The sequence below is a fragment of the Carassius auratus genome, chromosome 22, assembly GCF_003368295.1.
Source record: "Carassius auratus strain Wakin chromosome 22, ASM336829v1, whole genome shotgun sequence".
Classification (NCBI taxonomy): domain Eukaryota; kingdom Metazoa; phylum Chordata; class Actinopteri; order Cypriniformes; family Cyprinidae; genus Carassius; species Carassius auratus.
This window is the reverse complement of record NC_039264.1, coordinates 24645147-24673085: the sequence shown is the minus strand read 5'-3', so window position 1 is coordinate 24673085 and position 27939 is coordinate 24645147. Positions and strand designations below refer to the sequence as shown.

At 36.8% G+C, this 27939-nt stretch overlaps 2 protein-coding genes across 8 annotated transcripts in view; one reads left to right on the top strand and one right to left on the bottom strand.

The window, feature by feature from the left end:
* The first annotated feature begins 159 nt into the window (after positions 1-159).
* Positions 160-1881, top strand: LOC113040113 (PDZK1-interacting protein 1). Its single transcript, XM_026198377.1, has 4 exons — positions 160-615; positions 774-888; positions 1244-1309; positions 1585-1881. Exons 1-4 carry the CDS (start codon positions 549-551, stop codon positions 1655-1657), a joined length of 321 nt encoding a protein of 106 aa, XP_026054162.1. The 5' UTR covers positions 160-548; the 3' UTR covers positions 1658-1881.
* Positions 1882-2373: 492 nt separating this feature from the next.
* The window catches only part of LOC113040111 (inaD-like protein), a 134629-nt gene continuing 109063 nt past the window's right edge, over positions 2374-27939 (bottom strand). For 5 of the 7 annotated variants that reach the window (XM_026198371.1, XM_026198368.1, XM_026198372.1 and 2 more), the window contains 19 exons: positions 26970-27166; positions 22763-22854; positions 20977-21049; positions 19935-20048; positions 19387-19464; positions 18469-18534; positions 18072-18198; positions 17710-17816; positions 15708-15791; positions 15256-15449; positions 14285-14432; positions 13263-13349; positions 12858-12981; positions 11624-11661; positions 11417-11539; positions 11129-11233; positions 6662-6765; positions 6435-6558; positions 2374-4678 (listed from right to left, as the gene is read on the bottom strand). In XM_026198371.1, coding sequence (XP_026054156.1) covers positions 4532-4678; positions 6435-6558; positions 6662-6765; positions 11129-11233; positions 11417-11539; positions 11624-11661; positions 12858-12981; positions 13263-13349; positions 14285-14432; positions 15256-15449; positions 15708-15791; positions 17710-17816; positions 18072-18198; positions 18469-18534; positions 19387-19464; positions 19935-20048; positions 20977-21049; positions 22763-22854; positions 26970-27166 — 2132 coding nt within the window. In that variant the 3' untranslated portion in view covers positions 2374-4531. Of the gene's footprint in view, positions 4679-6434; positions 6559-6661; positions 6766-11128; positions 11234-11416; positions 11540-11623; positions 11662-12857; positions 12982-13262; positions 13350-13623; positions 13719-14284; positions 14433-15255; positions 15450-15707; positions 15792-17709; positions 17817-18071; positions 18199-18468; positions 18535-19386; positions 19465-19934; positions 20049-20976; positions 21050-22762; positions 22855-26969; positions 27167-27939 lie in introns of those variants that run through there. The other 2 variants (XM_026198373.1, XM_026198374.1) reach the window with 2 other exon arrangements.

The following is a 27939-nucleotide window of genomic DNA, read 5'->3' as shown; positions in this document are numbered from 1 at the left end:
GATTTTTATCTTATTTTTTACTCTAACTAAACTGTAACTTCCACGGCAGAAAAGTGGCACTGGTGGGTTTAATGTGTCAAACAGCCATTCAGATATCTATTACTAATTGAAAACCATAGAATGCTAACCAGATAAATTCCGTTATCGTTCAAATCTAAAGACTCACGGCTTATGCAGCGTCTTCACTTAAACCTGTGCGGAGATGGGACTTTCTCCACTGGATTAACAACTCTTCCGTCGTCTAACGAACAAAACAAGTATTTATGATAGCAATGAATATTTATAACCGCTATCAGATATCACTCGTCTAACAGGTGAATCAGATGTGATCAGATCAGTCCCGGTCCACCCGTCACATCTCTGTTATTCCTTAGCGATGGCTAAATATCACGCGGTGGGTAAATGATTGACTCGATTTATACAGACCACTGGGTGTTGTCTTTTCTTCCATTGAAATTCAGATAACTGTTTCCTGGTTAGAGAAAGGTTTAAACTTGATCAGTTGTGTACGATTCACCAAATAATCGCGCATCTGAAGAGGAATAAAGATGGGGAAATCATTCACTGTGGCTCACTGGCTTCTGCTCACGCTGGGACTAGTAACGGCTCAAGCAGGTAAACTATTAGCAGATGTGTGGTTTTTGGAGGGAAATCTAGAAATTTGGAAAACCGCTGAGCACATTACAGTAATTACATTACAGTGCTCAATTGCAATAGATGTATATATTCTAACGTGCAGTTTTTTTATTATGGCACATGTTTTTTTTTTTTAGAGAAAGCAGAGCAAGCTCTGCCAAACTGGCTCACGGGAATCATCGCCGTTGGTGTGTTCCTCTTTCTGATCTTCGTCGCCTTCCTTGTAAACAAAGCCTGGTGTGAAACTCCAAGGTAAATATCTGCTTCCATTTCAACACCCTACCAAAAACAGTAGCAATTTTAACATTTAAGGTACAAAGTTTAACTGAAAATTAAGAAGTATTTTTCCAAATTATCTTCTTTTTTGTTGTTTAGTCAGTCATAAATGTGAGTAGAGGCCTATAATATAGGCTAGGCATACCAGATCTACCTATTTATTAACAAAATCCTTGGTTTTCTTATCAATACTAGGCCTACATGTCTGAATGATGGTTACTGTAAACTACCTAGGCTATCTTTATAGTTCATGTAATACACATTTTATTTAGCAACTAGTTTTCGAAATCTGGTCTGTGTAAACATTTTAATCCGTCTTTGTTGACTAAAGCAAACCAGAAGCTGTATCCAATGAATACGCCATGACCAATGGATCAACCCGTCTCGACGCAGTCAGGTAATAATACCTCAATAATACAGCCGTTATAAAGCTTAGAGTGATTCAAGCCTATAAAAAGATACACTATCATCAATGATACCGCTCATGAGAAGTATTTATATGGCCTGAAATCATCTTTAGTAGTCAGAATTAAACGCCTCATCTGACGCTTTCTGCTAAGCATGATGTTCCTGAAATTATTCTCATTGCGAAAGATTGAATGTTTAGAATGTTGAAATTTAATCTCAGTGATTAAAGAATGAATCTCTGGAATTGTGACAATTGTTTTTCAGGAGCATTGATGACTCTAATGCCTACGATGACGTGATTGTTTACAAAACCGATGAAAAGGTGACCGAGATGTAATCAAGGAAACGTCCACAACCAGCAAAGACAGCATGCCATGTTAACCTTATCTTTTTTTTTTTTTTTGTATCAAGTTATAATTTTAATAGCTTACACAGCTTATCTAGTTCCAAAGGCTAGCAGTTTTTTTGATTATACATTAATTGTAGTTCATTTTAAAAGGAAATTGTTGTTGTAACAATCTGTGAACATTTTAATATAATATCAGACATTCAGTATATCACTTGTTGGGCAGATCTCATAGTATTTAAAAAAATTTCAATAATAGGCCCTAATATTGATAAAATCATATATACTACCATTCAAAAGTCTTGGTTTGGTAGGATATTTAAATGTTTTTGTTGGCTACATACATTATAATGCTAGTTAATATGCATTTTAAATGCCTTTTTTTTTCTCTCTGTGATGCAACTGGGTTCTGCTTCTGGTTTGCTTTAGTTTCCTTCAATGTCACATGTTTGCTGTCCAAGAAACATTTGTTTTTTTAATGTTGAAAACAGTAGTGCTGCTTAATATTTCAGTGGAAACATTTTTGATGAATAAAGTTCAAAAGAAAATCATTTATTTTAAATATAAATCTTGTGTAACATTATAAATGTCTTACACTTTCGATTTAATTTAATGCATGCTGAACAATTATTAATTTCATGAAAAACATATATGTCTTTTAAATGGTAGTGCATGTAAAACCATCACAGAAATGGCTGTTCTGTATGTTTTTTTTGTGTGTGCATTAAAACATTTTAATAAAATTAAAATCTTTAAGAATTTAGAAGTCAAAAGATGCTTCAAATGAAAATAACTTTATTTTCTGACACTTCAGACAGATTCTACTCGTCCAAAATAAAGTCACAGACCATAATGACCACTTGTTTGTTTTGCAGATGTTCATAAATCAGCTTTATCTCAGGCTTAGATCGGTATCTAATGTATGAATTTAGCAAAATGGTTTCTTTGGACTTTAAAAACATTACACTGACAGAAAAATGGCAGATATAAAGGTTTTACTACTCGAGCCATCTGAGTGGAAGCCGGTTTTTGTGGTTCACAGCCCAAATGTAAAGATCTAGCAGAAGGTAGCAGACTGAGGCATTGCATTTCTTTAAGGAGAAAGGGGAAGACAGGCATAGGAGATACAGGCAATCTTTTTAAAGGGAAGTAGCGCTGAACAGTTCAGAACATACTGTGTCCACATGGCAAGGAAATTCAAGAGGCATCGTATGATGATGTGCTTACGAAATCCTAGTGGAAGAGACGGTCTGGACGAGGCTTCCACCCACTGTCTACAACCTGGAGAGCCCCGATAGTCTCCTAAGAGCCTGCTACACTTCCTCTAGGAGAGAGACTGACACAGGATATCCTCATATTGTGACACAGACACACACAGTGTCAAACTAGTTTGTGCGAGACATCTTCATAAAGACAAAAGCAATGCAAAAAAGCCCTAAAAAATAAATTCGATATTTACACTGAAATGATAGACATGTGCAACTGAATAACAAATGGAATTACAAAAATGTAATGTTCAAGTTATGCATTTCTGTGACTCTCAATACACCACAACAAAATAACAGAGTGGAATAGTTCTCCCAAAAATTCTGAACTCATAATTTATGTCGTTCCAAACTCATATGACTTATTTTCTTCTGTGGAATCTAAAAGGAGACATTCTGATACTTTTCCATACAATGAAAGTGAATGGGGACTGGGCTCCTGCACTCCAAAAATGGCAACAAAAAAAAAAACCTTTTCGTCTGCTATTTTTTAAGACTTGAAGCCAAATAGTAGCTCTGTGAAAATAATATGAAATTTTAATTTCAGAGATAAATTTGAAGTGAAAACTACTTACAAAATAATAGCCGTGTTTAAAAAACACTTTAAAAATGTTACTCACACAAAACTTTCGTACAATCTCAATCGAAGTGAAATTGTTATTTTAAGGAAAAGAGCAGTGTTTTCAGTAAAACATAATTTTAAATAACACACAAAAAATGACTAACATTATTACTTTTGTGTGAAGAATTTCTTGAAATTTTAGTTTGAGAGAAGACAAGTCATATGACTTGCTTTTACTATATATTTATGGTTATTTTAGGCATTACTAAATCACACAAACTCACATCCCCATTATCTTCAATTGTAAGGAAGAGAGCAGCGTGGACATTCTGCAAAATATCTTATTTTTAGCTCCACAGAAGAAAAGACTAATACAGATTTCATCATTTCTGGCGAACTATTTCTTTAAGTATTCACAAAGCTACCCTGCAACGTAAAGAACCTTCTTGAGATGATCCTAATATCTAATACTCGCTACACGAAACATCCCAGTACAATCTGATCTGCCAGTTCAAAGGTACATCTGTCATCCCCTTATTATTATCGCTCGTCCATGAATTCATCTACATACAGTTCAACTGATTTCTTAAAAATAAGGGCGAGTTTGTCAGTAGGTTTTAATTGAAAAATGACCAGGACGACCACATTAGAAGTAACTGAAATGTGGAATGAAAGGATAACTACTAACAAATTGTGTGTTAGCATGTGTCGTGCATCTGCTACTTGAATTTTTCCTCCTGGTCTTGAGTTACCAGCACTCATTTCATCAAAATAGCCTTTTTTAAATATTGCCCCATAACTCACCCGCTCACCATCACCAGTGGAGAGGCTACATATCTGAAGAGGATTAAAACAAAGATGATACAATCATTTCCCTTTGATTTTGATACCAGGTGCACAAACGGTAACAGGGCGGAGTTTAAACGATCGAGTGCAAATCAGGAAGTAAGGTGGCCGAATAATGGCCGCTGCTGATGCAAAGAGTCTCTTAAGACTTGTGTGTGTGTTTTCCAGTGGATGTAGTCCTTAGTGCGTTTGTTAGGAGAGTACGGACAGTGTGACGCTTCCCCGCTGCTTCTTTAGTATGGCCACGGCCTGCTCGTGTGTGACGCCCTCCAAACTCTCTCCGTTGACCGACAGCAGCTGATCGCCGCGCTTCAGACGCCCGTCTACCGCCGCTGCCCCCTGCAGGTAAGAGGAGGACAGGATTATTTATTTATTTATAGAATTAAAGGTGACCAACTGACCAGTATTACGCTCCATAATGCAGATTATTAAAGGGTTGGTTACCCCCAAAATGAAAAATTCTGTCATTAATGACTTACCCTCATGTCGTTCGAAACCCGCAAGATCTCCGTTCATCTTCGAAACACAAATTAAGATATTTTTGATGAAATCTGAGAGCTCTCTGACCCTGCATAGACCGCAACGCAACTGAAATGTTCCTACACCCAGAAGCGTGGTAAGGAAATCAACAAAACAGTCCTTGTGACTTCAGTAGCTCAACTTAAATTATCAGAAGCTACGAAAACGTTTTGTGCACAAAACCCCCCCAAAAAACTAAATTCCTATTCTTCTCTCTAAGTAACCGTCCTTTTAGGAGAGTAGCATGATGCACATGCGCAATTTTCCCCAGAACGTAAATCAGCTGTGTTTATGTTCAGGAGAAAACGTGTGCATGCTGAACATAAACAATGCTGATTTACGTTCTGGGGAAAATGCATGTATGAGTCATGCTACTCTCCAAAATGTTGGAAGACGGTAACTCGGGGAGAAGAATAGTTGAAAAAATTGTTTTTTTGTTTTCTGTGTGCACTAAAAGTATTCTCATTAATGTTGAGCCACTGTTGTCACATGGACTGTTTTATCGATGTCCTTGGTACATTTCTGGGTCTGGGAATATTTCAGTTGAGTTGCTGTCTATGCAGGGTCAGAAAGCTCTTGGATTTCATCAAAAATATCTTAATATGTGTTCTGAAGATGAACAAAAGTCTTACAGGTTTGGAACGACATGAGGGTTAGTCATTAATGACAGAATTTTCATTTTTGGGTGAACTATCCCTTTAAATGTACCAAATTTGAAAAATATCCTTATATAGTATTATATTTATAATATTACATTTCATGGACTATTATTATCAATAAATATTACTATATATAAATTATATTTAAATCATGTATTACTTTCATATTTTCAAATACATTTTCTTTGAACAATATGTCATTCACAGACTGCCAGTGGGGCTGGAAGAATCATCAGAAGAATAATTTCAGAAACACAAAACGTAATTGTATCTTGGCACTACTCATCTCTGGTTATGTTCTTATGAAACAGAGCTCTATGCTGCAACCTGGTGGTCAGAGCATGACCAGAGATATACAGTCTGCACATAGCAATATGATGGAGGAAAATACATTTCTTGTCTGTTTTACACATCCACCTTTTCATACTGTACAGATTTTATATGCAGGGTTCTGCATATATTTAAGAAAGAATATGCAAGTATGTGAAAGGATTTGATTTTAACATCCTGTCACTAGAAAAGCAATATTACTTAATTTCTATAGATTTACCAGAAGTGTTACTACATATCAGTGTTATCTATTTATTGTTATATTATTTATCATTCTGAATAAGCCTTTGTTTGAATTTTTTTTTTTTTTAAAAAGCTTTCATTTTAATTTTGTGTTTCTCTATTATTTTTAGTTTTTATATCATTTATATTTATATATATTTTTTAACCCGTTTTAGTAAATTTAGTATTTCAAGAAGTCATTTATTTAGCAGGATTCAAAGCTGAGTCGTCCACGAGTAACATGTCTCAGTTTATCAGAGCGTTTAGACCTCGGTTCTGATATGAATGTCTAATTTCATGGCCGATGTCATGTGTCCAAATGTGTTTAGTTTCATTTAATCTGCAAATGAGCCTACAGGAACGACCTTGCTGAAGACTGTTTTGACGTAGATGGGAAGATCTCCATGTGGACTCCCAAAGCCGCCCACGATGCTGAAGCCCAGCCCCTCTGAGCCCTTCTCCAGAGTGATGGTCTTTGGCTTGGGCGTCCTGTCAGTATGACAGGCACACAGAAAATAAAATCATATTTAATAAACCCGAGAATTCTGTAACGGAATGTTGAAGGTCAAACAGGAAGTGGGATGTCACTCACTCTGGTTCCACCGGCCGGACCTCTGGATTGGTGCTGGGGGTGGAGCTACAGGACAGACTCTCCACCTGACTGGCTATGGCGCTGATGTTGGTGTCGGCAACCACCTGTCAATCACAGACGGACACTGTCAAACATTTAAAGCAAATAAATGACTCAGTCTTGAAAGTGTGTTTTCTTCCATTTAGATGTGTGTGTTTTCACAAATGACTGTGTGCATGTAGATAACAGGAAACTGCTCTCTATGCTGTGTGTGTTTGGCACTGAAATCCTTTAATGTTCTTCTTGGTTAATGCTGGCGACTGATCACTGTTCATCAAACCTCTGTCTCCCTCACCAGAATCAAAAATGCCTTTTTCTGTCACGTTTCATTTCAATTTTCCTCTTCCATCAAACTCTGGGCTGGCTATGAGGGCAGTGGCATATTAATTAGCATATTTAATTACGGAAAAGCAATTACAAGTAAAATACACAACAATAAACAAAAGCTAATTAATGAATGAGTCAACAACAACCGTGAAACACTCCCAAGTCATCACACTCGCTATCTTCAACCACACCTACAGAGAGAAAGAAAGAAAGAGACTGACAGAAAAGAAAAAAAAAAGGCCAAGAAAAATACAAAGAAAAAGAAGAGAGTGGTAAAAGAAAGAGCGAGAAAAAGAAAGAAGGAAAGAGTCTGAAAAAATAAAGAGTTAACAGAAAGTGGAAAAAAAAGGGGCTGAAAAAAGAAGAGACGAGTGATAAAAGAGTAGGAAAACAAGAAAAGAGATAAACCGAAATAAAGAAAGAAAAAAAGTGTGTTAAAAGAGAATGAAAAAGAAGAAAGGGCAGTAAAGAAAGAAAGAGAGTAGGAAGATGAAAAAAAAAATAAAGGAAGAAAATGGTTGATTTCAAGGGTGTGCTATTAATTGATAAATAAATGACTAATAAAATCAATTTATGAAACAAGACTTCTTAAACGCTGCAGTTGCTGTTCTGGCTTTCTGAGGAGTTTTGGTATGTTGCTATGCCACTAATTGGTGAATTGGTTTATAGAAAACTACATTGTGGCTACTAATCTGTTGCTAGGGTCTTCCGAGTAGTTGCCAGGGCACTGAAATGCAATGCAGTTTTTAAATGTTCCACCTTCCAAGCGGTATTTACTATACTGCTATGCCACTGTTAAAAGTGCTGTTGGAGATCTTGGAAAATGCTAACATTAGCCTGATAGCACTGAAAGCGAACATCCCACCCTCCTTGCAATCGCCGTCCAAAGCCACGCCCCCTGAATGCATTTATGCTCATAGACCAGAATACCAGAGACAACATCACTACAATAGGCTACATCAGCGGTTCACAATTCCAGTCCATGTTCCAAAGTGAAGTAAACCCTTGCTCAGGGAGTACGGAGCAATGAACACAGTGCAGGGATCATATTGATCGGAACACAGTTCATGCACGTGACGTTAGCTAACTTCTAACGAGTTGGTCATCTGAATCAGGTGTCTTGACTAATAGGGCTGTGCAAAAAATCAAATGCGATTTTCATGCGCATCTACACAGAGCCGTAGTTCACAATAATGTGATGTTTAGCCCCTACAATGCAAATTTTACCAAGGCAACCCTGCCAAAAAAGCAATTTTTATCGGGGAGCCTCCTGGAAATGCGATTGGGCTAGTTTTGGACTAGTTTTAAGAAGCAAGTGGGCAGGATTTGTTTTGAAAACCTGGCAACCCTGATCTGAACGCACGTGCTGGAGATATACTTCTAATCACTGTAGCGCCTTTACTGACAAGATGCGCATGAAAATCACATTCGATTTTTTGCACAGCCATATTAACTAAGCAAGACATGCAAAATATGTGCACGAGGACTGGAATTGGGAACCGCTGGGATACTTTAAAAGTACTACAATACCAGGAAGGAAAACCAGGTTGTCGATGTTTGTCAGCCATTATAGCTCTGACTACACAGCGTGCGTGAATGTGCTAATGATGTATTCTGTCTGCGCGAACAAGGTGCGCAGAGGAATGCAGATACATACGTTTGACAGGCAGGTAGGAAAGCTATTTAAAACTCACAGACCGAGTGTTTTGATTGGACGTACATTTCTTGGTCCTAGGCCTTCCACAGAATATATAGATAAATACATTTAGGCCACTTAACTTAATGATTTCTATCGGGATGTGAAAAGACTTTCTACCAGCATAAAAAAAAAAAAAAGAGTCTCACAATCACCTATTGCACATTTAAGTTGTTGGCACGCTGTTGCTAGGCTGTTCTGAGTTCTGATTATGAAAATGGAATATGTATGCATGCATGCATGTACAGTATGTGTGTATATAAATATATATACACACAAACAAATTAAATAAAAAATGTTGGAAAGCTAGAGATGAAGTGGGAGTTGGTGAGAGATATACTTCAGACAGGAGGAACAACTAAACTTCTCAATGCACATTATCACAGGCAGATTGACAAAACAATATTAAATTGTCTGATTCCTGTGACATGAGTAATAGCAAAGGGCATTACATATGTCCAATTAAACATATAGCAGCCATTGAGTGAGAGAGAAAGAGAGCGAGAGAGAGAGAGACAGAGAGCGCGCTCAAATGAGTGAAGAAGGAATACATGAGAGAGAGAGAGAGAGAGAGAGAGAGAGAGAGAGAGAGAGAGAGAGCTAAACAATAATTGCTCTCTGAGCTGCTGTAATCAGGGCTTCGCAGGCTGGGCTCCCCTGTTTAAAAGCCCTGTGCATTCCTCCTGGAACAGCGCAGATAACGGCACATTTGCATAAAGGACTGGGATTATCTGGCAACCTGCGCGCAACTGCCGCACAGCTGTACGTGGCTGATAACAGCCCAGTGACACAGCACCAACCACTCACACACACACACACACACTACTGTGAGTCCAAACAAACACACCTACACAGCGCACTGTCCTTCAATACACCGACTCCGCTAACACACACTGATAACCGTACAGAACATATACACACACGACGGCTCTGCATAGCAATAACAGCACACAATACAAGCGTGTATACACACATCACTGAAACCGCAGCTACTACATAAAAAAATGGCACAATTCGCCACTTACAAAAAAAAAACAAAAAAAAAACATTAGTATTCTCAAAATGGCGACCTTTGTATCTGATATTTATCAACAAATGCAAACATATACAAACTCCACGTGCTATATCAAGCTAGCTGTGGATTACGTGAAATTTCTGGGGAATAAAAAACCCAAAATGACTCTTAAAATGTTCTGAATAAATGTGGGGGATATCGCACGCCACACAAGATGAGTCGGAGGGTCTGTTCAGTGCCAACAGATACTTTAAAACTCAAGTTCAACCCACAGACTGTTTGGTGTGATCCTGTTAACAAGTACAGTGTTTTTAAATCACATTACTTAACGTGCATTCCCTCATTAGCTAGCCAGTAAGCAGGAACACTGTAACTAATTTAAATCGTAGGTTGCACGCTTGGCAGCCTTGGAACTTCAGTAAACTAGTTCATCCAAAATTGTTTTCAGAAAAAGAGTCAGGAATGTACCTGTTTGTAAATTAATACACTTCTAGCTAATAAAGCTAGCTTTCACAAATCGCTCTGTTGCGAAGAATTCACAATGTAACAACAAGGGGGCACTGTAGCTACAATAAGCTTTCATAAGGAGTCATATGCGATTTAAATTGATCTGTAAAGATGCAAAGACTAAAGTCTCAAATCCCAGTTTAAGATATTTTAGATTTAGTCCGAGAGCTCTCAGTCCCTCCATTGAAACTGTGTGTACGGTATACTGTCCATGTCCAGAAAGGTAAGAAAAACATCATCAAAGTAGTTCATGTGACATCAGAGGGTCCGTTAGAATTTTTTTAAGCATCGAAAATACATTTTGGTCCAAAAATAGTAAAAACTAAGACTTTATTTAGCATTGTCTTCTCTTCCGTCTCTGTTGTGAGACCATTCAAGTGTAGTGATATCCGGTTTGCGAATGAAATCATTCGATGTAACTGGATCTTCTTGAACCAGTTCACCAAATCGAACTGAATCATTTGAAACGGTTCGCGTCTCCAATACACATTAATCCACAAATGACTTAAGCTGTTCACTTTTTTTAATGTGGCTGACACTTCTGAGTTCAAACAAACCAATATCCCGGAGTAATTCATTTACTCAAACAGTACACTGACTGAACTGCTGTGAAGAGAGAACTGAAGATGAACACAGAGATTTGAGACTTTAGTCTTTGCATCTTTACAGATCTTCTTCATTCACCAAGTGCTTGTAACACTCCAAAGAGAAAGGAAAAATTGAAATCGCATCATATTACACCTTTAATATATCTCTGATTGTATTCGTCTGAAAGAAGAAAGTCATATACACCTAGAATGACGTGAGGGTGAGTAAAGCATGGGGAAATTTTCATTTTTGGGTGAACTATCGAACAAAGAGTGTTATTGAGTTTAACGTGTACCTGGAGGACGATGGTGCCGTAAGCATTCTTCAGCATATTTACGACATCCCCATGAGTCAAGCCATCCAGAGACTGCGAGTTGATGCTCACAATCCTGTCACCTACCTAAGAGAGGTACATTAAAGAAAAAAAAATAAAAATCACACTGATAAAAACCCAATCCCCAGCAGTGCCCTTCACACCCACACCTCTGTATGATGCTTAATCAATAACTCTCTGCCTGATTTACACAGCACGAAAGTGGAAAATGACAAACAGAAAGGAACGGAAAAGGCAAGGCCGCAGTACTTTGAGGCGATGTGTCTTTGCAGCCACACCGTTGGCCTGGATCATGGCGATGAAGATGGGGATGTCGCCCAGTGGACTGCCCTTACCACCCGCTATACTGACACCCAAAGCATCGGTGGGACCCTGAGAGAGTGAGACAAGGGTGCAATTAAAACAGAAACGATTGAGCACCATAGCTAAGCCTATACTGCACTGTACTGATCTTACCCGTGTGATCTCCACTGTCCGAACACCTGGCTCTGTCCCTGAAGGGATATAAAGATCAACACATTAACTTTCGATTTACAAACCTTTAAAAGTTTAAAGGGGTAGTTTGCCCAAAAAATGGAAATTATGTCATTAATTACTCACCCTCCTGCCATTCCAAACCCTTCTATATGCACAAATGAAGATATTTTTGATGAAATCTGAGAGCTTTCTGACCCTCTACAGACAGAAACACAATTGACATGTTAGCCCAGAAAGGTAGTAAAGACATCGACAAAAAAAATCCATGTGAAATCTGTGGTTCAACCGTAATATTATGGAGCTACGAGAATACTTTTTGTGCTCAAATAAAATGAAAATAATAGCTTAAGTCGACAATTTCTTATCTTCCATGTCAGTCTTCACTGGCATTCATGACAGTTCCCCGACGCATAAGTGTGCCTTCCTCTCTGTGCAAGCAAGGCGCTGTGCATGTGTGTTTTATATCAGAATGGCTCCTAAACCAACAGCATCACACACATGCCGGCAAAGACTCAAACTGAAGAGAAGATATGTTGAATTAAGTCATTATTTCTGTTTTCTTTGCACGCAAAAGGTATTATAAGTTTCAAAACATGACGGCTGAACCACGGAAGTCACATGAACTATTTTAATGATACCCTTACTACCTTTTTGGTCCTTGAACGTTGTAGTTGTGTTGCATTCTAAGCTCTCGGATTTCATATTTCAAGAATATCTTAATTTGTGTTCCGAAGAGGAACAAAGGTCTTACAGGTTTGGAAAGACATGAGGGTGAGAAATTAATGACAGAATGTACATTAACTATACTTTGAATGAGTAAACCATGAGATCCCACTTGCTCAACGGGTTTAAAAGTAGTTGCCGAAAGTAAAAAAAAAAAAAAAAGGTCCATTGTCATTTGTAATGTATAAAGCACAACTAACAAAAAAGTAACTTTAAAACCAAGCAGATTTCTGACCAACTTCGACCTTTCATGAAATTCCCGATAGCATGGATTCCTAACGAAATAACTGGAACAAATGAAAAACGACAGCAAATGTGACCGCAACTTTAATCTAATTCAAACAATTGAAGAAAAAGCACACTGTTCACAGAGGCACTTTCTAAACTTTGCCGCTGTCGACAGCGAAGAAATGTGTTGATTTAATGTTGATTTATAGACGTTTTATGGCGGTTTCCTGCTATTTCAGTGCTGGTGTGAAGCAAGAAGTACCTGTGCTTTTGCTATTGGGCTCGGTGATGTTTCGGCTGGTGTTGTTGAGGGTTTGAGAGGGGGGCAGAACATCGACGGGGGGCGTGGGGGTTGGGGTGCTGTTGTTGGCGCTCACGTGGCTCATCTAAAGGAGAAAGAGTTCGCTGAAGGTGCTATTCCACACATATACACAAAATACTCATGCCGTCGCACATGCATACATCTCGGTTAGTGACTAGTGAGCACATGCTCCCTTTGCTTTTTCAGGCAGTATGGATGAGTAACACACACAGATGCCCACAGCCGTACACTGCTGGTTCGCCCGTCCGCTAACATGCACTAATGACTGGGTTAGAGTTGGGCATGCTGGACCCTTCTGGAAATGCCTGGGAGGGCCCAATGAGGTGTAGGACACGGGCTACACACCTGACTTCCCTGGGAGGTGCGTCTGGAAGAGATCCAGGAGGCGGCCTTCAGTCGGCCCAGTTCCAACAGCACCTTGCCCCTGGCGCACTGCAGGATCACAGCACACACAGCTTTGGCATCGTGGGCCGTGTCTTCTCGCTCGTATTCTCTCCAACACACTTTCACATACTTTCAAGAACCTTTAGACATGTGCAAAGACCTGATGCCACAACATAACACCCTCGCTCTCGTTCAGGGAAGCCAAACCCATTGAACTGAACTCCGCAGGGAGGGTACAGTCAATTGGGCTCAGTGCAACCTTATTCGAGCCAACATTTCCTAGAACTCCAGCAAATGGCACAATACTGCAGCTTCTTTTTGCCCTGTTCAGAACATCACCATGAAGGCCTTTTCACATGCCTCCCAAAGAACTGCAGGGAGTGCCATGAATGGACAATGTTTGATTCATGTGAACACCTGTGTTTTAGAGTGAACATGCATTTGAACTCAATTTAAAACAATGAAACATTCGATTTGACTTGTTGATTTTAACTTGTATGCTGACATCTATCAATCACAGCCCATGCAAAAAATTAAATATGGTGTCTACACCGGCCATTATGGTTATAGGGCGTGGAATTCAGTGTTTTTGTCACTTGAGATGAATTAAGTGATCCTACATAAAGCTTTGGACCCCCATGAATTCTTCAAGCTCCATTTAATGGGAATACACATTGCAAATATATATATATATATATATATATATATATATATATATATATATATATATATATATATATATATATATATATATATATATATATATATATATATATATGAAATCTTCTTGAAACCATTACTGTGACTGCAGACAATACAAAATGTTTAAATAAGAAATCCAATAAATTTTTATAAATACCACAGACCTCAACAGCCACTAAATACACAATCAAACAGTGACACCTAGTGGCAGCATCTTGCAACTCAACTAACTGTTTTGAAAAGTTGTAAACTGTGGGTTTCAGGATTCAGGTGGAGCTCACCTTGAGAATGGCAGCGACGGTCTCCTGTGAGGCCTGTCTCATGTCCTCTCCATCCACAGACAGGATCTGATCACCCTGCATCAGTCTGCCGTCTAGATCAGCCGCTCCGCCCTTCACCACATCTGAGATGAACACACCCTTACCATTTCTGAAGAGGGAGGAGGAGAAAGAGGACATTTAGTGTCATGTTTGTGTACAACCAAAATAATTGCTGCATTGTGTATTTTTTTTTTTTTTTATGGTATTGTATCGTGCATTTTGTTTTTACAAATGTAAAAATATAAATTATATTGTGCATTTGGTTTCATTACGTTAAAATTATTATTAATTGGAGCATTTTATTTAATTGTATCATTAAAAAATATGACAGTATTAAAGCATAATTTATTTTTATTTTTTCAAAACGATTAATGTGTTAAACTACTAATATTATTTTAAATTTGCTATTTTATTTAATTTTTTAAAACGATTACTACTGCATTGTACATTTGATCTTATTTTGAATTCTTGTGTTGTGCATTTAATTCTATTATTTAATTTCAAAATGATTATTGTACTAAGCATTTTATTGTTAAGTGACTTTGGACATTTGTACTGCGCAATTTGGAAATGCAAGCTGCTTTGAATAAAAGTGTCTGCTAAATGAATGCAAATATATTATTTTAAAATATGATATTGCGCACTTTTATAATTATTAGATTTTATTAAGCATAGTCTTATTTATTTGAAAAATACTTTATTGCCAATTAAAATATTATTGCACTGTGCATTTCATTATATTATAAAAAAAAATGACTCTACTCTGCATTTTATTAAGATACTACTTTAAAATGATATTTTATTGAGCTTTTTATTTCATGATATTATTTTAAAATGATTACTGTTGAATTGTGCATTTTTATTAAAATGATAACTGCATTTCCTGTTTTTTGCCTTTTGTCCTCATAAAAAAAAAACAAGCTTGCACTCGCCTCTTCCCAACGATGCTCAGGCCCAGCCCGCGTCCGGTTCTCTTCTGCAGTTCAACACGGAACATGTCGAGGTTCTCCTCGTCCCTGTATTGCGCCTCGTCGCGCAGGACTGTCAACCGCACTTTGGCCGGTGTTTGCCGTAGAGCAGCTATCGCATCTTCATGATCCACGCTCCGCAGATCTACTCCGTTCACCTGCAGGGGGCGCCAGAGAACACAGTCTCCTTACACGTTTACAATTATGCAAAAGCTCACACTACTCTGTGTCCAGAAGATGGCGCTATTGTCAAAGTTAAACACAGAGAAGCACTGTTCAGATCTATAGGAACTCACAATAAAGCCGAGCCTCGAACAAACATCACATTTCCATTTTGCTCAAGGCAGACCAGCTGTCAGTGACATCACAGAGGCTCTACAGCCTTACAACACACTCTCTCATACACACAAACAGACCTCCAGAATCTGATCTCCGGCCCAGAGACGACCGTCCCGCGCTGCAGCCCCCTCCTCATACACTTCATGAATCACTATGGCATCCTGAAAAGAGGAGAAATGTGTGTGAAGAGGAGAAACACGGTTATTAAAAAAAATTTATACAAAAAAATAAAAAAGTAGATATAAATTCCTATCGCTCCTATCTTAAAGGAACAGCTCACCTAAAAATTGTCATCATTTACTCAACCTTACATTGTTTCAAATGCGTATGAAACAGAAAAATTACAATGAAACCGAAATCGAAGCTTCAAACCGCCATAAAGGAGACAAAAGTAACGCAAAAGGACTCTTTAGCCATCTTTTAAGTTTGAAATCATACCATACATGTTTGAAAAACAATAAAAGTTAGCTTATTTTCCATTATAGTCATTTTTTTTTTTTTACTCAAATTATATTTAGTTGCCAAGGCAAAATCCTTGATAACGATTTTCATGTAATATTTCAATTTCATTGTATTTCAGCTGTATTTTAAATCACTGAAAACTAATTTTAGTTGACAATATCAACACTGGTCATTAATCATTTAAAATCTGGAAATCCTCTGCTTTTGTGAATCAATCATTCTTTTGAGTCGGATCTTTTTAACAAATCTCTCTCAGTTTACAAAAACTGAATGATTTGTTTATGAATTAAACTGATCTAGAGTTCAACTCGCTGATTCATTCGGTTAAGAGCTCACAGGAGGAAAAGATTATTACCGAATAACTTTGTTCCTCGTACAATACAGTGCATGTGTCATACGGATCAATTCTATGAAATTTTATCTGCATCCTTTATTGAAGCTTGAAAGCTTTAGTCACTTTTTTGTAACTGAATGAAAAAGAGCAACCAGCACATTTTCTGAAATATCTTCTTTTGTGCTCCACAGAAGAGAGTATGTCATACATGAGGATTCATCATTTCTGCTCCCCTTCACCTTTAAAAATCTGTTATATAAAAACAAGCATTTTTGTTTTTCTGCTGAAAACCTGTGGAGCCCCAGGGCTGGTTTTGTTGACTCATGAAAGCCTTTGACAGCTAAGTTAGCCCACAGAGCTGGAGCGCTGCAGAATTATGATGGCGAGGTGGCAGTACACTGATAAAACCCGAGGCGATGTTCGTCTCTGCAGTCGGGCAGGGGAAAGTCAGGGCAGACAAAAAGCTCCTGCTGTGACCTGCCTGTTCCAATGCAGCCCTGCGGCACACTGGAACGAATGAGCCCTGTGTCTTTTATCTAGCTATTTTTTAACATTAAAAAGCATCCTGGGTGTGTATGCTACCAAATCTAGGGAAAAATAAGCAATCAAAAACAATAAATGTGCCACTGACTGAAACTGACATTAAAATGGCTCATTCATGCATGTCTCAATCTAAAGAGCTTTATGTGAATACTGCCTTTTTGCAAACTAACACTGAAATCACTGATTTACAAAACTGAAATCATAAAAACTGAAAAATACAAAAAGACATGACAATACAAGAAAAAGAAAAAGTACAACAGAAAAAACTAAAGACAAAAACTAAAAGCTGAAAGATAAAAACCACATAAAAAAACAGATAATTGTTCTTGAAAAATCTAAATAAAATCTAAAACAAACACAAAAGACGAACTAAAAAACTTAGAAGTAAAACAAAACTGAGAAAAAAACTAAATTGATCAATAAAAAACAGCAAAAATGGAAACAAAAACAAAAGAATGACAAAACAAAATAAAAAACAAAAGACAACAAAAACGGAACAGAAAAAAAATCAAATATAAAAAACAAACAAAACAGAAAAAAAGGCAAAATAGCAAAAAAAACTCAAAAAACTAAGACAAAATAAAACAATAAAAACACAAAAAATACAAAAAACAAACAAAACACAAAAAAAGAGAAAAAAAAACATAAAACAAACAAAAAACAATACTGAAAAAATAATAGTGAAAAACAAACAAAAACGATCAAATAAAGCAAAGACCATTGTATTTCAGGGATCATACCAGCTGCGTATCTTTGCCGCCGACTATACTGAGACCTAGTCCAGAGCGGCCTTTAGAAATCTCAATAACCGTCTCTTGTCCTGGAACTATGGGACACGTAGCAGGGTCTGAAACACACAGAGAGAAATAAAGATGATGCAAGTCCTTCATGTTCAGTGTTTTTACTCAGACTGAAAATGGATTCCTCTTGGAAAAAACAACAACTGTCAGTGTTCAAAGAGGCAGAGGCAGATCCACATGGCAGCGCTGTGTTGTTTTCATTTCAGTCTTGATTAAACATGCACTTGCACCGCTACATTAAAAAAGTCCATATAAACATGAGAATTAAAGTAACAAAATCTGTGACACTGAGTGTGTTGCACCTTTGCTGCAGTACTCGGAGTCAGGGCTGGAGCCAGTGACTGGCTCGGATGAGCCCGAGGACGGGACCTCCAGAGAACTGGCTGAGGGCCTGGTGGAAGTCCTCTGGATTTTAGGAAGACTGTTGATCTGGAGACCGTGCAGGACAAGGGAGAGTTCACAGGAGAGAGACGCACAGAGGTTAGACTGTTTACTAACGGCTGCCATGTTTTGTCTAGGCAGAGCTTTCATGTTTTGGCACCTGTTTAAATGAGTAAAACATCTCATCCAACTCGCATGCAGCTCAATTAAAGTCGACAGGAACTCATAATTAATGTATTAATGATGACTAAGAAAGTTGAATGTGCTGCAAATAGTGTTTTGAGCAGCACAAACATATACTTTAATGAACAAACACACCTGCTCCACAAGAGGCTTGGGTGACGGTTCGCTGGGAGACTCCAGTATCTTCTCTGAGGACTTCAGCTTCAGACAAGATTAATAGACTGTAATTGGGTCTGTCACTCAGTACAACGGGATACACCACCCAAATTTAATGGAGCAATTATGAAACTAACCTTCATGGCACGTTTTGATTCATGAGTACAACGGCAAGGGTGGAAATGCATTACTAGCGATGTGATAAATGTTTGAAACATTAAAAAAAAAAAAAAAAATTCCCCCATAAATACATTGGTTGCATTAAAAACTCGGTATTAAAAATGTTAAAGCTGAAATTAAAGAAAAAAAAAAAAAAGTAAAATGATGTAAAAAAGAAGAAAGGAAAAATATATAATATAAATAACACATTTACAAAATAATAGGTATTTTAAATATTTATTTATTAATAATAATTATATTATAGTGGATATTGAAGCATATTCTATATTGAAAAGCATATATAATAATATAATAATGTATGAAGGAATTTTTTTGGTTATTTTGCAATTTTCACCAAAATTTTCTATAAATACAGTGAGGTAAAAAAACCTGAAAGTGCATGAAAAATCGGGTTTTCTGAAATATATATATATTACATTTTACGATAATACACTGAATTATATTTATATGCACATACGTATGTTTGCATTTATTTTATAAACAAGCTGAAAATAAGAATACAAAAAGTAAACATTATTTAAAATCAAATATTAAATTATCAAATACATATTACACATACAGAAATATAAAACGACTTATGAATACTAAATAATAAATTATTTATATATGTATGTTTCATACACAATCAATTGCATCGCACACTGAGCACGGCATATATTTTGTAAATACAGTAGAGGTAGCATATGATCCTGAACATACTTCTTAGGTGTTCCTCACCTTCAGTGCTGACTCTCCATCTCTGAAAGTCTTCTGCGTCTGCGTGGAGCTCACGGGCCGCACCACGCTGGGCTGATCCTGTACGAGTCAGACAAACAGGTAAAATAAAGCGCGAGGCCTAGATACTCCCCGCAGAGCCTCAACTAGGTCAAAACCGCTTTCGGTGCCTCCGTCTAGGACAGAGTTAAGCTAGAAGCAGCCGAGGACAATGAGCAGCTGTTAAGAGCCAAGAGCCCCACGAGACATTTTCAACTGTTTACTGAAACAAATCCACATTTAGGGCAGAAACAGCTTGTCCGAGCTCAGACTGGCAATGAGGGGAGACGGGATAGAGTCGTAAAACGCTGAGTCAAGAGTCATTATTGTTTTTATAATGATGGCAATAGTTGCTACGTTCTTGCATCATATCTGTTGAAAAGCCTGGCTTACAAGCATATCAGACTGAAGTGATTTTCCAGTGCACTCTTCACTTTTATTAGACTCTATATGAAAGTATTTTTCTAGAATCTTAATGTGTGTATAATAATTAATATCTGTATGATCATTACCTTGATTATCGGCGGCTCAGGGGAGTTTCTGCTCAGAGGGAGGATCTCGGGTAACTGTGGCTTCTCTGCTGGAGCTGGAGCTGGAGCTGGAGCTGCTGTCGTGTTTTGATGCGTCTGAAAAACAGTTCTGAAATCAGCTGAATTCTTCTAACATTTGTTTTTTAGCACTGGAAGAATGGGTGAGGACCTCTAATTACCTCAATAAATTAAATAAAAGAATTAAGTCAATAAATGAATGGATATAAAATAAATTAAATATTGTCATAGAAATAAAAACAAACAATAATATAACTATTTATTATAAATATATTAAATATTAAATGGGACATTTACATTTATTTGTACACGTACAATGTTCAATTTAATTAATTATAATTTTTTTTTATTTTATTCATATTTATATTTTTTCCTGAAAGTGAAAATGCTGTAGACTGTGGCGCAGCATAATCAATGTGTGTGTTATGCGGACAAAACAGGCAATTTATGCAAAAAACTAAAATAGATAGATAAATAAATATAATATTATCATATTAAAACAATAATATATAATATATAATCTAACAACAGAAAAATAATAATAACAGATTAAATGTTCAAATATTAAATATGAAAGGTGTTATCTATATTTTTAAACATTAAATTAACCAATGTATTAGTGTGTATTTAAATGAAATATATATTTTTATAGTTAATTTTTATTTATTTTTTATTTTTCTGAAGGCATAACATCAGCATAATCATGACATTTATATTATGCGGAGCATGATTTTGGACCAATGCATTTTCAAAGTGGTTGACAAAATTATTAGGACAAAACAGGCAATTTAAGCAATAAATAAATAAAATATTACCAGATTAAAATACTAATATATAATCTAATAATAGTTTCTAAAATCTAGATTTTAAAATATTACATTAACAAATTTATTTTTACTTAAAACTGGTAAAAAGAAAATAAATAAAAGGACCTGATTTACAGAGAAGAAAAGTAAACTCAGATTCTAATGAAGTCAGATTTGGTTGTTCATAAAATGTACCGTACCTCACTGGACAAGAACGAGGAAGGCTGGGAAAGAAAAGGAGCGACAGCCATTTGATTGATAGCATCTTCATTCCTATCAACCGACAGAAAAGATTAATTATTAATAACCATTCACAGCAAATGACATGCAGTGACACAAAAGCATAAAGCATTCACACAATTTTACAAAAATAGTGACAAAAAAACGCAAATCCAAGTAAAATGATGCCCATCCTTTTGATGACGCCAAAATTGGTCGGGGCTCGCTCTCTACTTCTCATGTCCCAGATTTATCAGCTCAGATCGATAAGGACCGATGGACCAGATGAATTGAGATGTTACACTATGGATCCTCGTGTAACGAGTAATATATCGCTCTCTATACCCCTCCTTCTGTTCAGCTTGGTGTTATTGTGTTTGCTCGCTAAATGACCCATTTCCAATTACAGCTAATGTGTTTCTGTCCAGGCGAGGTCAACGGAGGTGATCAGAATTTATGAAACGATCAATCCTCGGCTTGTTTCCAAATAACCCCTTTCCGATCGAAATGCCAAATCTGAACTAGTGTCCTGATTTCACATCCAGTTCTGAAACCCCTTTGCTAAACAACGGCGACGTTTTGCCATTGGCGTCACAGATGGACACGCTTTCATCTTGACCACCGGCCAGTTAACGTTGAAGTGCCAACCTGCTTTCCTCTTTTGCATCCCATCATGTGTCGCCAAATGACTTTTGACTCAATGCAAATCATTTAACAAGGGGTTTCCAGCAAACTGGGCATCCATTAAAGTGAATCTATTAACATTCAGTAGCACGTTAGCGCTGTTTCGACAGACGTAAACAGAGCTGCCCGTCATATTTCTCAGACCTCGGATAATTAGCTGTAGATAGCGAGGAGATATTGGGGTCTTTACACAGCCGTTATCGGCAAAACCTGTCGGACCGACAAAACAAGCAGTCAAATAAAGGTTAAGCTATCAAATACTATCACAAAACAACGAGATATGAACAGAAACAGATGATAAGTCGCTGATTATGCCTGGAATGACAAAGCCAGCTCTCGTTTATGATGGACTGAAGGGCTGTGCTGCTTTAAAACCATGCGTTGCATTACAAAGATCCTCTAGGTGATCAAAAAACGCTTTATAGTGATAGCAGTTCCAGTTTATTAAACCATATCACAGCTCACTCTCTGGATGGGAGGACATGACGACTCCAGATATACTGCAATCCAAATACTGTATCAATGTCACATGGCTTTGCTCGTGGAAGCCGGCATGTGTTTGATTTGGTACTTAGGAACAATGACTACACGTTTCAAAGTGACAAGAGACAGAGATAACTTGATATGGATCATGCACAGACTGCAATAGCCTCCTGAAAAAGCCTGTTTTATGGGTTTACAGCTTGATCAAGGAGTTTGGAGAGGAGAAAAAAATGCAACACATTCGACTTTGGGCAAATGAGATTGCGTGGTTTGAGTAGTTGCAAGAAGGGAAGAATGTCAGTTTCTGCACGCTTGTTTGGTTCAAGCTCAAGACTGACAATAATGCACAACATTTTGAGCTGGTTAAAAATATTAGAGCTGTCAACGAGTTAATAAAGTGATACTAATATTATTCTTGAATTTGTTGCAATTAATCACACATTTCAAAGCTCCAGAGGTAAAAACTAACATATTATAATGAATGCACGATCTCATTATTTTTAATGAGTTAAAGAATTCATAACAAAGCTGAGAGTCATGTCTTAGAAATGAACAGATGGTAGTGTGTTACTAGAAAACAGCAGGCTGAGGGTCTCTTACCGGACTAGGACGAGTTTGACCTTTGATGCGGCGCTTTTTATTATGGCCGAGGCGTTCTGGTGGCTCCTGCCATACAACACCTGGTTGTTGATCTGATGAAGGCACAAGAAATTCTGTTAGCACAGGACAAAAAACAAGACTTGTCACAGGAAACTGTAAAATGATGTTAACATTGTAGTTTGATCTTATTTTATGATCAATTTATATGCAGTAATCTGGGTAAATCGAAACGTTTCACAGTTTTTCGTCCAGAGAAAGCCTTCGTTTATTACCGTGGAACATAATAAAACTAAACAACAACTGAAATATACAGATAATATTTGAAGCAGGATCATGAAAATGAACTGCAACAAAGTTAAAACTGAAAAACTTGGTGGAATTCGAAACAAAACAAAAAACTAAACGGAGAAACTTGGGATAAAACGGCAAAAAAAAAAAAGCAATCAAATAAATTTGAAAATGTAATAATAATAAATCTGAGTAAGATAAGGGAATGTTAAAACAAAAACACAAAACAAAACAAAACAAAAAAAAACCCCTGAGAAATCGGAGGAAAATGTAAACAAAACAAATCAATGAAACTTAAAATGGCAACAAAACATAAAACAAATGCAATCAATCAAAAAAAGTGAGAAAATAGAAACAACAAATCTGAGAAATGTGGGGGGAGTGTCAAAAACAAAAATATAATAAAAAAAGAAAAGTTAAAATGTAAGAGTTGATTTGTTTTGTGTCAAATCAAAACAAAAAAAGAAACAAAAAAAAGAAACAAAGCGTGATGAAAATTTTAAAAGCAAAAATGAGAAACTCGGGGGATAATGAGAACAAAACAAAAAGAACAATACAACGCAAAACACACACATACTGCAACAAAGCTGCTCAAACAGAGAAAGGTGGGAGTAAATGGCAACAAAACAAAATTAAAAGATAAAACTGAGACACTTGGGGAGAAAACTGCAACAATTTGCAGCCAAACTTTACTCTTACGCTCCCAACCTGAAATCTAAATGTTGGAAAAAGTTGTGTCTGTCTTTCATGTCCATGTTATTTGTCAACAAGCAATATACAGACAAAACTGCATCTACATTTGAACTCCGAGAACCACATCCCTAAACACCTGTGGTAATACCATGGTATTTTTTGTAAGAGTTTGCTCTGCTGAACTATTTCCAAATAACTGCGTATCACATCCGAGTTTGCGAAGACGTATTTGGGAGCGTTTGACTTGTGTCTCCAATCACCTGTGACAGAATCATCAGGCAGGAGCACTAGCGGATCGTGACTAATGCCGCAGTGTGTTCACGTCTAATGGAGATGGATATTAGACAAAGGTCAGCGAGCACGGCTCTGAGCCTCGTCTGCTCCAGGCCTCTAATTCCACACCAAAATACGCCATTCGTACGTGTCGACCAAATTGCTAAATCAATAGGCAATTCCGAGGAGGAAACGAATGTGGAAACCAAAATGCCATGTGGACGGGAAAAGATCAGGGACTTTATTGTGGGATCCAGCGACACGGAGGACCAGCTGAGTTCATTCAGGAATGATTTGCGAATGACTTCCTGAATTTGAGCTCAATGTAAATTAAAGTAACAAACAGTCAAGTCAACTAAAAAGTGTACTTTTAATAATACTTAATAATACTAATACTAATATAATATACACTCTGTGCTATTTGCATAAATATTACATGATATTAGTTGTCTGTATAAATTTGCATTTAAATGTACTTTTCATACATAAACATTAATATAATAATATGATTATTAATAAATGATAAACAAAATTACTAATTATATGTTGTCTTTTTATCTCACGGTCAAATAAATTAACCAAAATGTTTCATAAATTCTATAATATATTGATTTAATATTAATTTGTAGATTTGCTTTTTTAATGTTTAATAAATCAAAGAAAAAAATATCCCTGATGTCAGTAAAACTGGTTTAAAATGTATATATTTTAAATTATTCACAAGTCACTAAAAAAACAACCATTTAAAATGAACGGAACGTTTTGTTAATAGTCCTTAATTATACATTTAATATGAGTGATTATTTGATTATGTATATTACATAAAAAAAAAAATCTCACAAAGTTCCATATATTATATCTACTAATATATAATAAATTATATATATAATAATATATTAATATATTATGTATATTAAATAAATACATAATTAAATTTCCCAAAGTTCCATATATTATATAATCTATTAATTAAATATTAAAATATTATTATTTTTTTCAATAATCTGAGGGAAAATATATTCTTGACATCAGGGAATAAAGGAATTTGTGAAAATTACTGGTTTAAAAAAGATATTTTAATTATTCACATTCTGTCACAAAGTTCACAATTTTAAATGAAAGGACAATTCAATTCCTTGGATTTTTTTTTAATCCCTGTGGGGTGTGGCCAATTCAAATCAAAGTCACACTCATGAATAAAAACTTTAAAATTGTACATGTGTAAAAACATAAAAGTGACCTGGCGTTATCAGAGTTTTACATTTAAATTTGGAATTCTGTATCATGGCTGTATCACAAAAGCGAGCAGAAGAGGGAGGCAGAGAAAGTGCTAAGCACAGACACAGAGAGTGAAACTGAGGGCAGGTGGCTTCATTTGAAATTCATCCGCCCATCTGAGGCAAAGCCCCACACTCTCGTTTGCACATTAATAGTTGAGGCACAGATACAAACAGGTCGAGACAGAGATAGAGGGACCAGGTGATCATGCCAGGCCACCACGCACGTCCCTCAAGACTCAAGTGATTTTGGCTGAATGAGACTGAGCCAGATGACCCTTGAGCCCCATGCTTCATTCAGCATTAGACCAGAATGAGAATGAAATCGATGGAAACCACCATTTTCCCCTTGGATTACAAGGGGCTCAACAGGAAGAGGCTATTACCTAGAGAAAGAGAAAATGTAACGGAGAGGGACAGATAGCTTCTAAATCCTGAGAACCGACCCATAATTCCTCACTGGAAGCTGTGCTAGAGTCACTTTGTAAAAAAGGGCAGGGACAGCTTGGTTTAATACATATTTTTGTATTATTATGATTTAATTATATTAGCACTATAGTTCACTCATTAATATTAATTATATATAATAGTAAATTAAAAATATACCATATTAAATGGTAATTCATAATTTAAAATTAGTCATTTAAAATTTTTATTTATAGTAGGAAGGAAGGAAGGAAAGACAGTTTAAAATGCATAATAAAATTAATAAAACAATAGAATGACCTAAATGTAATTAATAACTATTTATATTTAAATAAAATAAATGATTATTATTATTAATATTATTAAGGCTACTAGTGGTGTAACGGTACACAAACATGACGGTTCGGTACGTACCTCGGTTTTGACCTCATGGTTCGGTATGATTTTGGTACAGCAGGAGAAAAAAAACTACCTCTTTTTCCCTTTTTTTTTCTTTTTTACAGTTGTTTACTGAAAAAATTGCTCTCTTTAAATAAATTGAATTCAAATCTTCATATAAAAATGTGAAATAAAAATGTATGTCAGCTTCTGCTCTTAACTATAGGGAGCCCTTCTATAAGATTACAATTAACAATAGAGCCCAAACTTCAATTCAACCACTATTTATTTGTAACTATTATAACTAACACTCAAATAAAAAAATTATTTGCAAACATCTTAATAGTTTTTAAATTAGCTTCTAAATTATGCAGCTTCTATTTGTTTTTTAAATGTAGGCTAATAATTTAAAGAGTCATAACCTGTTTCACAAAATATAGATTTAAACATACACATTAAATAATTAAGCCATCACTAACAGGTAAAATAAATATAATGAAGTACAGTCTAATATTTCGCAAATTTCTCTTTTCTAGACTGATGATTTGTGGAGACTGCTGACTCGCCTGAGGTAAATGAAATGCTGCGTGACATTTGGTCTACAAGCTGTTTTGTTGACGTCTTTCTGTGGTTGAAACACTAATTGAGCGATTACATGAGGCATGAGATGTTCATTCGTTATGAATACATGTACCGTTACACCCCTACAGGCTACTCATTAATAAGGCAATTATTATGACTGCTCGTAAACAAATCATTTAATGTGATTTTTCAGTTTTGGTAAAGATACACTGTACGGTAAGCTGAAGATGAAGCCCCGCCTCAACACTTCAACACCCAGCACTCAATCACTGTATGTTTGTGCGTTTCACCTCCAACAGCTCATCGCCCACTTTGATGCGTCCGTCTCGGCTGCCCGGCCCTCCAGGGGTGACCCCCACCACGAAGATGCTCATGCAGGAGCGATCCCTGTTCCCTGCCAGACTGAGTCCCAAGCCATTCCGGTCTTTCTCCAGTTCCACCATCAGCAGCTCTCCCGGCAGGTCGGCGTACCTCTGCCTGATCACCTCTAAGCACAAACACGGAGAAGGGACAAGTCAGGTTATAGGACTGGAAACAAAAGCAATTACTTTCCTTGAGGACAACGATAAAGGTAAAGGTGTTTACACACGCTTCTATACGTCAAGCTGAGTATAGTAAACAGTATTGACATGCAATCCGAAAAGCCCCAAGGCTCAGGGAGCAAAGCATTTCTCATTAAAGGAACATCCTTGGTATGTTATCTGAGAAATGAGCCTAGGATGGCTTGAAATGCCATATTATGTCACCATATGCAGATCTTTTTAAATTAAGTCCATTCGAAATCAAACTATTCTTACCCAATGTATATGCAGACAATTATGGCGCCCAACATAGGGTTGTTTCGAAGGATGAGAAACATATGGTCAAGTATACATTGCAGCTAGATTCGGTCTAGATTTCACCTTTTAGTGCACAATCCTGTTCTGTACACACACACAGTTCAGTCACAACCAAATTGCCACTCTAAATTCTTGCATCAACGCCTCTCGTTTACTTTTAATGGAGGGACATCAAGCGTTGCCGAAATGAGTTGTGGGTCTGTTGCGTCGCGATGGGACAGTTGCTCGCGGCAAACGTTACAACTTTTCAAGTGTCAACGCAGGTATCAGCCAATCAGATCGCCTTATCCAAATACCCTAGTTCAGACCCTAGATAATCTTGTTCATACAACACCAGAAAACTAATGTGATTGGCTGTTGTCACAATGACGTGTCAACACCAAGCTTCAGTAACGCCCTCAATCAAGCGTCGACACAGATG

Coding starts and splice junctions, on each gene's coding strand:
- LOC113040113 (XM_026198377.1), top strand. CDS start 549: ATGGGGAAATCATTCACTGTGGCTCACTGGCTTCTGCTCACGCTGGGA. Junction 616..773: donor ACTAGTAACGGCTCAAGCAG/GTAAACTATTAG, acceptor TTTTTTTTTTAG/AGAAAGCAGAGCAAGCTCTG. Junction 1,310..1,584: donor ACCCGTCTCGACGCAGTCAG/GTAATAATACCT, acceptor ATTGTTTTTCAG/GAGCATTGATGACTCTAATG.